This window comes from Pteropus alecto, unplaced genomic scaffold (assembly GCF_000325575.1).
Source record: "Pteropus alecto unplaced genomic scaffold, ASM32557v1 scaffold5, whole genome shotgun sequence".
In the NCBI taxonomy this organism is placed as follows: domain Eukaryota; kingdom Metazoa; phylum Chordata; class Mammalia; order Chiroptera; family Pteropodidae; genus Pteropus; species Pteropus alecto.
In genome coordinates, this window is record NW_006441953.1 from 32827610 (window position 1) to 32840017 (window position 12408).

General features: G+C 64.9%; 2 protein-coding genes across 3 annotated transcripts in view; one reads left to right on the forward strand and one right to left on the reverse strand.

Annotated features, from left to right (window-relative positions):
• Window positions 1–321: 321 nt before the first annotated feature.
• Window positions 322–11525, reverse strand: TACC3 (transforming acidic coiled-coil containing protein 3). 2 transcript variants are annotated; one of them, XM_015594932.2, is made up of 16 exons: window positions 11371–11525; window positions 9490–9652; window positions 9192–9331; window positions 7039–7935; window positions 6340–6424; window positions 5974–6130; window positions 4345–4397; window positions 3879–3982; window positions 3415–3502; window positions 3132–3236; window positions 2407–2447; window positions 2252–2295; window positions 1581–1741; window positions 888–994; window positions 696–816; window positions 322–556 (listed from the first exon to the last, which is right to left on the reverse strand). In XM_015594932.2, the coding sequence occupies exons 2-16, from the start codon at window positions 9649–9651 to the stop codon at window positions 491–493; spliced, it is 2331 nt and encodes a 776-aa protein (XP_015450418.1). In that variant the 5' UTR covers window position 9652; window positions 11371–11525; the 3' UTR covers window positions 322–490. The 2 variants fall into 2 exon arrangements, with proteins under 2 accessions (XP_015450418.1, XP_006919102.1); XM_006919040.3 differs by having other exon boundaries at window positions 2371–2447.
• A 444-nt stretch (window positions 11526–11969) lies between these two features.
• The window catches only part of TMEM129 (transmembrane protein 129), a 4765-nt gene continuing 4326 nt past the window's right edge, over window positions 11970–12408 (forward strand). Inside the window, exon 1 of the mRNA XM_006919041.2 lies at window positions 11970–12331. Within this exon, the coding sequence (XP_006919103.1) occupies window positions 12127–12331 (205 nt within the window). The 5' untranslated portion in view covers window positions 11970–12126. The remainder of the gene's footprint in view (window positions 12332–12408) is intronic.

The window sequence follows — 12408 nt, forward strand, 5'->3', positions numbered from 1 at the left end:
GACACTGCAGGCACTAAGTGTTAGCCAGCCACACCGCCTAGTCCCTCAGTGACACTTTGGTGGGCGAGGGCCTCGCCATGGGGCCAGCCATCACCTTGCCTGCCTATTGGCTTTTTTACACGAAAACTCAGTCCACTTAGATTTTGATCTGTGGTCACGAGGCAGACACTCCCCAAGGGCCACACGGCTGCGCCTCAAGCAAGGCTGCCCACCTCTCGGCAGTGCCGAGGTGCGGGCAGTGCAGGGCTGAAGGCACAGTGGGCAGCTGTGGTGGCTTCGGCCACAGCTGGAAGCTTTCAACTGAATCGAGACCAGGGCAGGTTCAGTGCTTAAACTTAAGGAAAACTTTATTTAATCTTTTTTTTTTTTAAGTAATCTAGTTTAAAAATGAGCTGAGGTTAGGAGAGAATATGACATCTTCCAACAGACAGACACGCAGACAGATAGACAGACAGACAGGGGCGGGGTAGGGGGCAGGGCGAGGACCCTGTCAGATCTTCTCCATCTTGGAAATGAGGTCGTCACAGATTCTGGTCAGTTCATCGTTTTCTTTAGTCTGAAGGAGAAACATCACACACCTGGATTTCTCACAATGGCCAAGGTGAGTGCGTGGCTCCGGACTCAAAGGCCGGGAGGGAGTGTGGCTGGCCCAGCCTGGGAGTGGCCCCGCTGCCCGCCCCGCTGCCCGCGCCCACCTTCTGCTCCACCGCCTTCTCCAGCGAGTGGACGCGCATCTGCTCCTTCCGCAGGCTCGCCTGGAAGGCCAAGGCCTCCGCTTGGGCCTTGCTGCGGACCTGGGCGATCTCCTCGTTTGCCCTGGAAAGCAGAGGGCAGGCTGAGCCCCCGCCGCCGGCCCCCGCCCCCGGCCCGCGGCGCGCCCTACTCACTGCTGGAGCTTCTCCTCCGCGTGGGCCTTCAGCGCCTGGTAGCGCTGGCCCTCCGCCTCGATCCTGACGATGTAGTCCTCCACGCACTTCTTCAGCGACTCCTCGTTCTTTAGGGGACGGGTGGGCGTTAGCTGTGAGCAGCCTGCTCTTCTGTGTCTGGGCTTGGCTTTCAGGGGCCCCGCGGTCAGGTGGACAGGGCCCCAGCGTGGGACTTTAGCACAGAAGCTCAGACAGGAAGGCCCCAGGAGCACGGCACTTCCTGTTTTTTTTGGAAAGGTCCCTCCACACACACAGCCCTGGACGCTGGGCCTGACCCTGGCCCCTCTCTGCTGCCGTCACCGCCTGCAGGCCAGGCTCTGACTGCTGCACACCCCACCCAGGGTGCCACTGAGGTCTAGCGGGGCCCCGGCCCTCCTCAGCAAGGCAGATGCTAGCTCCTCGTGCCTACTGTCACCTAGGCACTCTGTCGGCCGCCGTGGCCCTGTCTCTAGCTCCCCTGCTCAAGCACCCTGCACGGCCCCAGGGAAAGGTGTGGCCAGGTGCTGAGTCTGAGGAACTGGGAGGGGCAGGGCTGGGGGGTGGTGTGTGCGTGTGCCCATGTCCATGTCCCCCCAGCATGGTGGGGGCTCCAGCTCTAAGCCCAGACAAGGTTCAGGCCCAGGCCGGCCGGGCTCGGCGCCAGGTCCCGCCTACCGTGCGGTAGCCTTCGATCACTTCCTTCTGCTTCTCAAACCGCTTCAGGAGGCCGGAGAACGACTTCCCCATGGCGCTCAGGTCTGCAGCCAGCTGGTCTTTTTCCTTCAGAACCTTCTGGATCTCAGCTTCGGCACGTTCCTTCTGTTTCTGAGCCTCCTCTTAAGGAAGAAAAGCAAACACGTGGGACCGGGGCAGCCATGCCGATGCCCGCGTGGCCGAGGGCGGGGGGCGAGCGGGCACTGTGGCGTGCCTGAGGCCGCTGGAGGGAGGGGCCCGGAGCAGCCATTCCCCTCACCACCAGGCGCACTGTGAACCCGGGGCCCGGCAGCAGAGGTCCCCGAGGAAGGGAGTCACGGCGACACCTGTTCCCACCTTTGGGGACCTCCGGAAACCCAAGTCCTTGCCCGGGAGACGCCCGGTACTCCCGTCCTGCAGCCCTGGGCACACCTGGGACCCGATACTCACAGAGACCAAAGCTGGACGTGCAGCCACCTGGGGGACAGATTGTGACAGGCGGCCGTGGCAGGAACCCCAGGTGTCCCCCAGCTGCCGGCTCAGGGTCTGCCCATTTTGGGGGCAAAGAACGCCCGCCACACGGCCTCCCCACCCACGCGCAGCTCTCCTGCGGGGACCGCTACTAGGAAGGGGCCCTGGCTCCTGGTGCTCACCCAGCGACTGGTACACGACTCGCTCGAAGCCGTCCATGACCTTCCTGCGGGAGGAGGGCAGTGCCGTGAGCGCCTGTGGAGGCCGCCGCAGGCGGAGCCGGCCCCGCCGCAGGCCTTACCCCATCTCCAGGTTCTTGGCGTGCAGCGCCTCGCACCTGCTCCGCAGCTGCAGGTTCTCCTTCTGCGTCGCCGCCACCTGCACGAAGCACACGCAGCTGGAGCTGGGCGCCCCCCACGCCCGGGGGCCGAGCTGCAGGATGGGCTTCGAGGAGCCTGGCGGTCAGGCACGGGCCTCGTGCCTCACCTGCTGGATGTCACCGGGCTGGGCCAGCAGGTGGCCCAGCAAGAGCTGGGTCCCCACCGGCCCCCCACCGGCCCCCAGGGGCCTGTGCCTGTGTGCGGGTGGGTGTGGGGGCCGGGAGAGCAGCCCGTGGAGGGGAGGGGGGGAACCAGCGGCTGAGAACACCACGCTGGAAGGCAGAGGGCCCCACATCGTGAGCTGCTGAGCAGGGCAGGCGGCCATCGGATAATGCAGCTGCTGGCAGGCGCAGCCTTTACGTGTTTGGTCGGAGTCTGTCCCCGAAGGGCCTAGCTGGACACTGAGGGGTCAGTGGGGCCTGAGGCCCAACCCCTTGGGGAGGAAGCAAGCTCTCTGTGGGACATGGTTAGGAGCACACGCTCCTCCACTAACTGGACACGGGCTGGGGCCGAGCGCGTGGACACCTCCGGCTCCGCCTGCGGCAGCACGAGGGTGACCAGCACTGGACCGTCCTCCCTCAGCTCGCGGCGAGTCCCCTGAGCAGCCCCCGGCGCCGTGCCTGGGCTGCGGCCAACACGCGGGACGGTGCACCATGACCCCGCGCTCCCCACGCGTCCTCACCGCTGCGTCCAGGTCCTTCTGGCTGTACTGAAGCACGTCCACAATGGGCCCCATGGGCAGCAGCGGGCCCCCAGGCCCGAGGACACATGGAGGCGGGCCCAGCACCTGCGGAGTGGCAGGGCAGCTGGGCCACAAGCGCCTCTGGCATTCACCCCACCCTGCTACCAGGGGGGATGGGTCCTTGGAGGCGGGAGGCTCCTGGGACAGCATAGCCGTGACCAGTGACAAGGAGCGGTCCCACGAACTCCCCACCCAACCAAGCATGTGGAGCCGCAGCACTCACGGGGCCGGCCGGGGCTGCGGGCAAGTCGAGGTCCACTAGCGTCGCCTCGAGGGGGCCCCCGCAGGAGGGCGCGTCTGCAGCCTGCATGCTGTGGTGGGGACAGGGGGACAGCTGTTTCCCCCGGACGGGCTCTGCCCAGGCCCTCCCCAGGGCCCAGAGTGAGCACAAGGGTGTGCGGGCCACGTGGCCTGTCTCGACTGGCAACCTGTGGTCGCAGTGCGAGCGTGGCTGTGCAGCTGCCAGAGGGACGTGGGGCCATGCCTGCAAAACCTCAGAGACAGGCAACGGGCCGGCTGTCCTGCCCCCGTGCCCGCGGCCATCCTGGCCCCAGTCTCCACCGACTCCTCCTCCTCAGAGCCTCACGGGGCCTGCGTCCCAGAGGGTGAGTCCAGAACGTCTCCTTGTCCAGAAGTCTCTGCCTGGGGCGACCAAGCCCATGACGGGGAGGTGGGGGAGGCAGGTACCTGGGGGTCTCGGGGGCCGCGGGCACCAGTCTCTGAGGACTGCCATTCAAGAGCGGGTCGAACTTGAGGTACAAGGACTGCTTCCTCAGCGCTGACTCCTTAAACTGAGGGGGGCAGGCAAGTCAGCAGGGTCCCCGGTATCCCCGACAGACAACCCTGAGAGCACAGGGCCAGCGCAGGGCCAGGGGAGGTCATGGCACACGGTGAGACACCAAGGCGCGACTGTCCTCCGCACAAAGCAGTGTGAACCCCGGGATAGGACTGTGTTGGGACCAGGGGTGCAGTGGAGAAGAGGCTGCAGAACAGGGGCCCTGGAGAGACTCGGCCAGCCATGGCGCTGCCCGGCAGAGCACCTCCTGGCCACACGTGGACATGGCTGACGTTGGGGCTCAGGAAGCGTCGGGCTCGCCTCCATGCGACAGTGGCATGGCGCTGCTCAAGACACGCCCCGAGGCGGTGCACTCACCGAGGACGCTCCGAACTGCTCCAAGTAGTCCACGTCGGCCCCCGTGCCTAGAACTGAGAGGGAGCGGGGCACGCTGTGGACACCATCCCCACGCAACGGGCCACCGCGCTCCCACGAGACAAAGGCCAGCTCAGTGGTGGCCTCGCCCGAGCAGGGGGTCCCCAGAACCCCCGACCCAGGCCCTGCGAACACCGCCCACCACCCACCCTGGACCTGGGGTCCCAGGGCCTTTGCTTTCAGTGGCGTTTCCGGCCTGTCCCCGACACCCTGGCCCGATGGTTTTGTGGGCCGTGAGTTGAGAAGCACCCCCTGGGGTAACAGGCAAAAGCACCCCCTGGGGCTAGATCGCCCTGCTTGAGAACCGCCATTTGAAACGACCCCAGAAAAGTCTGATTTCTGATAATGTGACTTTTGCTTTAAAAACCTAAGGAAGCCTCAAGCCGTAAGTAAAAATTAACTCAACATGGATCAGAGACCTAAACATAAGAACCAAAACTAAAGTTCTTAGAAGAAAACCGAAGAGCAAACCTCCCTGCCGTGGGCTCTGGCAACGGTTTCTTAGGTCTGACACCAAAGTCACAAACAAAAGGAAAAACACAAGTTGGACTTCAGAGTTCACATCTGCGCTTCATCGGACGCGTCAACCCGCAGGACAGGAGGCGACGCCGCAGACCGCGTCTGGCTAGGGACCCCACGCACTGCATGGGAGGCCCTGCCAGTCGGGGCAACACACGGACGGCCAGTGAGCACACGGAGGTCGCACTCCGCACGCCAGGACACCAAACCAGGAGTCGGAGCAGCAAGTGCCCGTGGGTGGGGGCGGGAGGGGGTACGGGCCCGTGGGAGATTGTCCACGGCACCCCAGAAAGTCACAGGCAGGGTGGTGTCGGACCAGGAGCCCCCTCCAGGTTTGCACTCAAGGGAGAGAGGCCGTGCGAGCACACGGAGGCGAGCCCCAGGATGCCGGCGGCCTCGCCATGACGGCTGGGACACACTTGCCACAGAGCGCCTGGCCCCGGACAGGGCACCGTGCCGGCACCCCACAAAGCCCGCACCTTAAGGTGTTCCTGGGTTCCGTGGGGGCAGCGGGCCACCCTATAATAGTCTCTCCACAGCTCCTGGCCCCACCTGCACGAGGACCCTGCGCTTACCCCGGCCGATACGCCCATCTCGTCCTCTGTGCTATGGCTTTTGTGTCACTTGGGCTGAGACCCGCTGAGACCCGCCGAGTCGCCTGGTGGCTTAGGAGCGACCCAGCCCCTCTGGCTCCCGGCATGCATCTCCGCCCACCACCCACTTCCGCTGCCCAGCGGGGGTGAGCTCGGCTCGGCACTGTGGGGTTTCGGCTCAGTGTCTCTTCGACGATCCGAGGCTCTGGGTGTCCCTGTGAACTCGTCACTGGGCACGGCCTCCCCACCCATTGCACGTGTTCCTATGGTTCCTATGGGGTCCCCAGAGCCCTCCGTGTCAGAGGGCCCTCCTCTGGTGAAAATGCCCAGCCTCTGGTGAGCTGGCCGCGCATGAACGCACTTTGAGTTCAGGGACTGACGCGCCTGCAGAATGACCGCCTGCAAAAGCCACTCAACACACGCGCTCATTTCAAGCAAACTGGACGCAGGGACGACGTACCGTCCGCTGGGTCTCGGAAGTGCTCCTCACTCAGGTCTGAGGCCGGCCCTGGCCCCCACTGAGGAGCAGGGAGCGCTGGGTCAGTGGGCACGCCTGTGGGCTCACTGTCTGGCCTGCTGGTGGCCGCTGCTGTCCCTGGAGAATCTGTGCTCTCCTCCTGGAAGAGAGGCGAGGGTCGCCTGGGTAGCTCATTGGGGAACGCCGAGCGGTCAGGGGTCCCAGGTGGGCCTCTGCCCTGCCCAGTCTTGCCCCGCTCCCCCGCTCTGGGGGGAGGGGCAGCACTGTGTCCCATCCTGTCGCCATAGGCAGATGGGGGCGACTGCGCTGGCATGTGCTCCCGCTTGGTCAGGCGCACACACTCCGTACCTTGCCCACCGCCCCTGAGCTCCCTGCCGTGGTCTGCATCACAGGTATCACAGGTGCGCCATCTGCTGAGGCTGACGGAACCTGCCTGAGGAGATGAGAGTCAGTGAGGCCTGCACCCCAGCCCTGAGCTGCCACCTGCCCTGGGAACCCTCACCTGGAAAGCCAGGAGCGGGGGCTACGCTGGGTGCTGGCAAATCCCCCCACCCTTGCCTCACCTGCAAGACAACCTGAGCCTCAGAAGAGGCCTGGGCAGCAGGCGGGAGCTGAGCCGTCCCAGCTCAGTGGGGAGCACCCCAAGAGATGTCCTTATCCCCAGAAAATTGGCCAAGAAGCGGGTGGGAGGGAGGGCAGCCTGGGCACGGCCAGGGGCTGTGTCAAGTGTGACTGTTGGGTGGTCGGGCACTGGCCAAGCTGCTCCTAGGCCCTAACGCCTGGCAGCCACGGAGCAGCTGTCCCCAGAGAGCAGCGAGCCGTATGACGAGGTGCACATGGGCGGCTCGGGCCCGGGGGAGCAGAGGCGCCTGGGCCCCAGCACTGCCCTGCTCCAGGTAACCCTCTCGGCCTCAGGCACGTTACAGACAACTCTCAGGAAGCCACTGGCAGCCCCACCACGGGAGGGGCCTTCCAGCTCTCGCTATTGCCCAGCAGCCTGCGGCTGCAGACCAGCCGCCCCAGCGCCGCCCGCCACCCCCGACTCACTGGCTCTGAGGTGAGGCCCCTGCGGCTGCAGGCCCAGTGCTCAGCTGCTCGGTCACCAGACCAGCTGGCCTGCTCTGGGGGTGCTCTGAGGGCAGGGCTTCTCCACTGCCTCCAAACGGGTTAAAGTTGGGGTCATCCAGCTTGTCCCAGTCCAAGTTGTAGGACCCCCGAGGAGGGAGAGCGGGGCTCTGGCCTGCCTCTGCGGGGGCCTTTTCCTGCCCGGCCTCGGGGCTCCTCAAGGGAGGCGGGGGGCCGGGCCTCTGCCCCAGACTCCTCGGCGAAGGTGGTTTTTTGCTTGTGGCGTCGTCACAGAGGTCCAACTCTAGCGTGATGGGCCCACTCCCTGAAGAGTCGGTCACTTGGCCGCCGGCCGCTTCCTCCCGAGGACTTGGGGCCGTGGCATCCCCAGCCTCTGGGGGGCCGGCCCGGGCCCCAGGCAGGTCTGCACAGGGGCTTTCTCTGCGGGGGCCTTCGGGCTGAGTACCAGCGGGGGACGTGACCATGGCCGAGGAAGTGGGGACTTCGCTCGAGCCGTCTCCCGTGGCTGTGTGAGGGTCCTCTGCTCCGTCTCGGGGTACCATCCTGGGGGTGTCTTCTGGGATCTCAGAGGAGGATGCAGCAGTTTTCTCTAGAGAATGAGAACCGGCGTGTCCCTCCGCGCCCTGCCCGGGGCTGTCAGGCACTTGTCCTGCAGATGCCAGTCGCTTTTCAAGCCTTGCTGGGGTCTGGGGGGAGCTGGACGGGTCCCGGCTGGCCTGGGGAGTGGAGGCAGGCCCGCTCGAATGCTGGTCGGTGGAGGCTGGTCTCCAGTCCTCTGGCGGGGGATCTGCGCCAGCCGCCGGCTCCCGAAGACTCCCGTTGCTCGTCTGGGCATCCGCTTCCTTAGTGAACTGTTGGCTTTTTAGAAACAGACTTAGTTAACACTAAGGGACCCGTCGCTTTAGTTTAAGTAGGTTTTACTCCACGTTGAACATTAGCTAAAGACAGGAAAGAATAACATTCAGTCAACCTTCTCCTTGGGCCAGCTGGAGACGCAGGTTACTGAGTGAGACAGGGCAGAGAGGTACCAAAGGACCAAAGTGAAGTGTTCTGTGTGGCCCGTTTTTCCCTCTGGCTGGCTGCCCCCGGCTACGCAGTCAGGACGCACGGGGTCCACTCTTCACCGGAGAGAGGCAGGCAAGAGCGAGCGGCTGGCCTTCGGCCAGAGCAGAGCGCTGGCTCCTGGGGTCACCTCCCCCGGGTCCCCTCCCTTCTCGGGGTTGTCATGAAGGAACAGTGCTGGAGTCGCTCCTCCTGCTGACCTTCCACCGGAGGAGGTGAAAATACAAAGAAATTGACAAGTAGCAAAGAAACCCGGGGAGAGAGGCCAGGAGGGTGTTTTACTCAAGTGGAGGGTGTACTAGAGGCGTCTGGCTTGCTTACCTTCTCTGTATGTCTAGAATTTATTTAGAAAACAAGCAATTTAAGCGGTCGAAGTCAGTGAACGTCAGAACAGAAACATGCTGGCGAGCCCCCCGCACGGGGACGCGGAGGCCCCGGCGGAGGCCCCGGCACAGCCGGCAGCCCAGCCTGACCGGGAGCAAAGAGCGGCAGTGGGCCTCTCCGCAGTAGCGGGAAAAACCCGCCCGGGCCGAGTCCATCACCGCAGCCGCCCCGGACACCCACCCAGCGCCTGGTCGGGCTGCCAGGAAGCTTCCGGTTCAAGTCAGATGTTCAGGACCTGCCCCTTCGGCCACTCGTACTGACCACACTGCACAACAGATTCCTCTGCCTCTGACAGCAACGCCCACCCCTAACTTCCTCCAAGGCCCGACCTTAAGAGCCCAGGGCCGACTGGTGGGCGGAAGGGAGACCCCAGTGAAATGCAAAACAGACAGAGCCGCAGTGCGTCCCTCCTCGGAGACGTGGTCAGGACACCGCATGAGCTCAGGGAGCGGAACCTGAGGCCAGTCTGTTGGCAAGGGCACGACGGGGGAGCGGATCCTGAAACGTGAACCTACTCTACGCAGTCCGCGGCCCACTTTCCCAGACCCGCGGCCAGGGCTGGCGCTCCGGACCACGCAGTGCAGAGGGTGGGAGAGGCCCTGCTGCGCCCCCGCCAGGCCCCTCGGAGACGCCGCAGAGTGCGGCACGCCGGCAGCACCAGCACTTACTTCTTGGGGGTCCAGCCCAGGTGAGAGCTTTCCAATCCGTCGGTGTCGCCCAGGGCCAAATAAGCCTCGAGGTTGCTGCTCATGCTAGGGCTTAAAATCCTGTGCGTCTGTGGATCCCGCAGAGGTGTCTGGAAAGTCACCTGGCGGGGAGGGAAGAGGGCCAGCACCCACTCAGTGATTCAAGTCTTCAGCCACCATGTCGGCAACACCGCGCCCTGCCAGCTCAGCGTGTCGCCAGGACAGCGGGTCCTGGGGTGACCCGACACCGCCGGCCTTACTCAGGCTAACACATGCTCACCTTCATCGCTCTGGCTATGCTCTTGGGGGGCACATTTTCTTTCTGTGACAGACGGAGAACAGACGATCTTCCGGTAAGTTCCGGTGGTGAAAACAGGAAGTCGCAGTTTTCTGTACTTCTGTCACAAGTGACGTTTTCATCATTGAAGATCTGCAGATTCATTCTGGGAAAGCGGACAGTTTGTGTCAGCGTGAGGGCCGTGTTGCCCAGATGCAGGACGTGACACCAAGAGCTGACCCTGCTTTGTCGGACAGTCCCTGTCCTGCTTCAGGGAACTATGACTCTTCAAATGTACTCTGAACCACCAGCTCCCAGGACCACGAGCTGGAGGGGCCTTCGACTCGCGTGGGTGGAGGAAGGACAGCGTCCTCACACTAACTCAGGCTTTAGGGACAAGTCAGTTGAGTGCTGGCTTGGGAGAAAACAGGGCAAACAGAGGAAGCCTCAGTCTCCCCACAAGCCTCCGCTCAAGGCGCCGAGGCCTCCTGAGGGCTGGAGCAGGTGGCCCAGTCAGCAGAGGACTGAGAAGCAGGAGGGCGCCGAGCCTCGCTCTCCCCTCACGGGGCTGGAGAATGGAGACCAAGAGAGGACCAAGGCCCAGGAAGGAGCTGGAGAAGGAACGAGCAGTGAGGGTGAAATCATTTCATGGAGAGTCCAGGAGCTCCCACATTGGGGCCTGGAGGAGTCTCGGAAACACACCAGGGGCCTCCAATCAAGCCCAGAAGGTCCTAGAACAGCCCACTCTTCCTTTCCAGTCCTGGTGGTGGTCCCGGACTTGACACACAAATCTAGGCGCCGCCAGAGGGCTGAGCCTTGGCCTGCCCCGCCTGCCCCGGGGCACCATGGGAACTTGCTGGTGGTGGAATATCAAAGCGGGGGCGGGGGCGGCGGGGGGAAGGCTGGGGCAGGGGGAGCAGAGGCAGTCCGGAAAGGTCAGAGTGGGAGGGAGGCACGACGAGATGCCTCTGAAAAGGTGGGGCAGGGTGCTGCCTGTGGAGGGACAGGAAGGAAGTGAGAAGGGGGTTCCACCAGCCGGCTAGAACCGGGGGTCCAGGACCCTGGGGCAGCAGGCCCAACTCACTGTGCAGAAGCAGGAGAGATAAGTAGAAGTGAAGGGGTGACTCAGGATTTGGGCCTGAACAACTGGGTAAAACGGAGGAGCCTAGAAGCCACCTTTCTGGCAGTCCTTGCCTGGCGCTGGGGCGAGGGGAGGGCAGCACAGCGCTGGCGGCCTGTCAGGTTTGGCTTCTACTAACGATGGGGGTCCGGGGAGGGGCTCCCGAGCAGGGTGTGCCTGCGTGCTAAGAGCTGCGGTGGGGAAGGCGCGGGCCCAGGTGTCGCAGCAGGTGAACTGGAGCCGGCGATGGGGGATGGCCCTCAGGTGGGGCTGCCCGAGGAAGGGGGCGGGCCACACAGAGCTGCGAGGGCCGGCGAGGAGTCGGGGCTGAAGGCGCCGGCAGGGGTCTGGGGTGGGGCGGGGACGGGCCCTTGTAAGACGCAGCTACAGGTGGAATTTGAGGCTGGACGAGGTCCCCGCGGGAGGGAGGAGGCCCATGGGCAGCGTCCCACGGACGACCCTCCTGGAGGGCGACCGAAGAGACAGAGAAGCCGGGGAGGCCGGAGCCCCCAGTGTCTCCGCCCCCGGCTGCAGCCGGGCCGGCAGGATGAGAACCGGCGAGGTGTCCCTAGAAGGGCAGCGACAAGAATCCGCGGCGGGCTCGGGGAAGAAGGGGCCGTTCGAGCAGCGGCCCCGGAAGAGGAGCCGCAGAAAAGGCGGGAGAGGGAGGTTTCATCAAGAGTAGATGTCGGCTGGCGTCCACCCGCCGCCATAGTGACCGGAGGATGGGACGGAGCCCCGAGCCCGGGACCCCGCCGCCTTACCTGCCGGCCACGAAACGGAGGAGAGGGCACAGGAGGCGCGGAGTCCGGGATCCTGTCCGCCCGCCGCCGATTCAAATACCGACGGTTGGCCCGCGCGGCCAATCAGCGAGCGGCCCGGGGCGTTACGCACGGGGCGCCGATGGCCAATGGGAGGCAGCGCCTTCGGCCACGCCCCCAGCACACCGGCGGTTGTGCTTCCGGGGTGAGGGACACACTGGGCGTGGTGGGAGCCGGAAGTCCTTGAGAACTGCGGCTCGCTCAGCAGACGAAGGCGGGGGGCTGGCTGCTTGTGGATAGGCGGTGATAGCGGGCTCGCCGTTGACCGGGGCTCTCCGGCTCTTCTGCGGACGCGCCTGGGATGCGCGTAAAGGCTGAGGCCTGAGAGCCACTCACACAGGTCTCAGTTTCCCTACCTGTAAAAATGAGACCAGGTGCGGCACCGCCCTCAAGGCGGGCCTTGAGGAGGAGCCAAATGTGCGGAAGACTGGAGGGGCGCGGGAACTTCATTTCCCGGAGTGCTCTGCGGGCGGCCCGGTGGCCGGACTCCATCTCCCAGTGCGCCCCGTGTCTGCCCAGTGGCCGGACTACAACTCCCGGTGCGCCCCGCGGGCTGGGACTCAATTTCCCAGAGTACCTCGCGCTGGGCCGGCGGCTGTGGCCCCCGCGTCTGCAGTACCGGGACTCTCGGGCCTGTCGGTTGCGCCGTTGGCGGCGTCCTCGTCCGGACGGCTTGGTGGTTGTGCCGGCAGCGCCGCGATGGACAGCCCCGAGGTCACCTTCACGCTGGCCTACCTGGTGTTCGCCGTGTGCTTCGTGTTCACGCCCACCGAGTTCCACTCGGCCGGGCTCACGGTACAGAACCTGCTGTCCGGCTGGCTGGGCAGCGAGGACGCCGCCTTCGTGCCCTATCACCTGCGCCGCACAGCCGCCACGCTGCTGTGCCACTCGCTGCTGCCGCTAGGTGAGGCGCCCGACCCTCCTGGCCAGTGTCCTGGTGGGCAGAGGTGGCCAGCCGAGTCGGAGGCTCGCAGCCGAGCT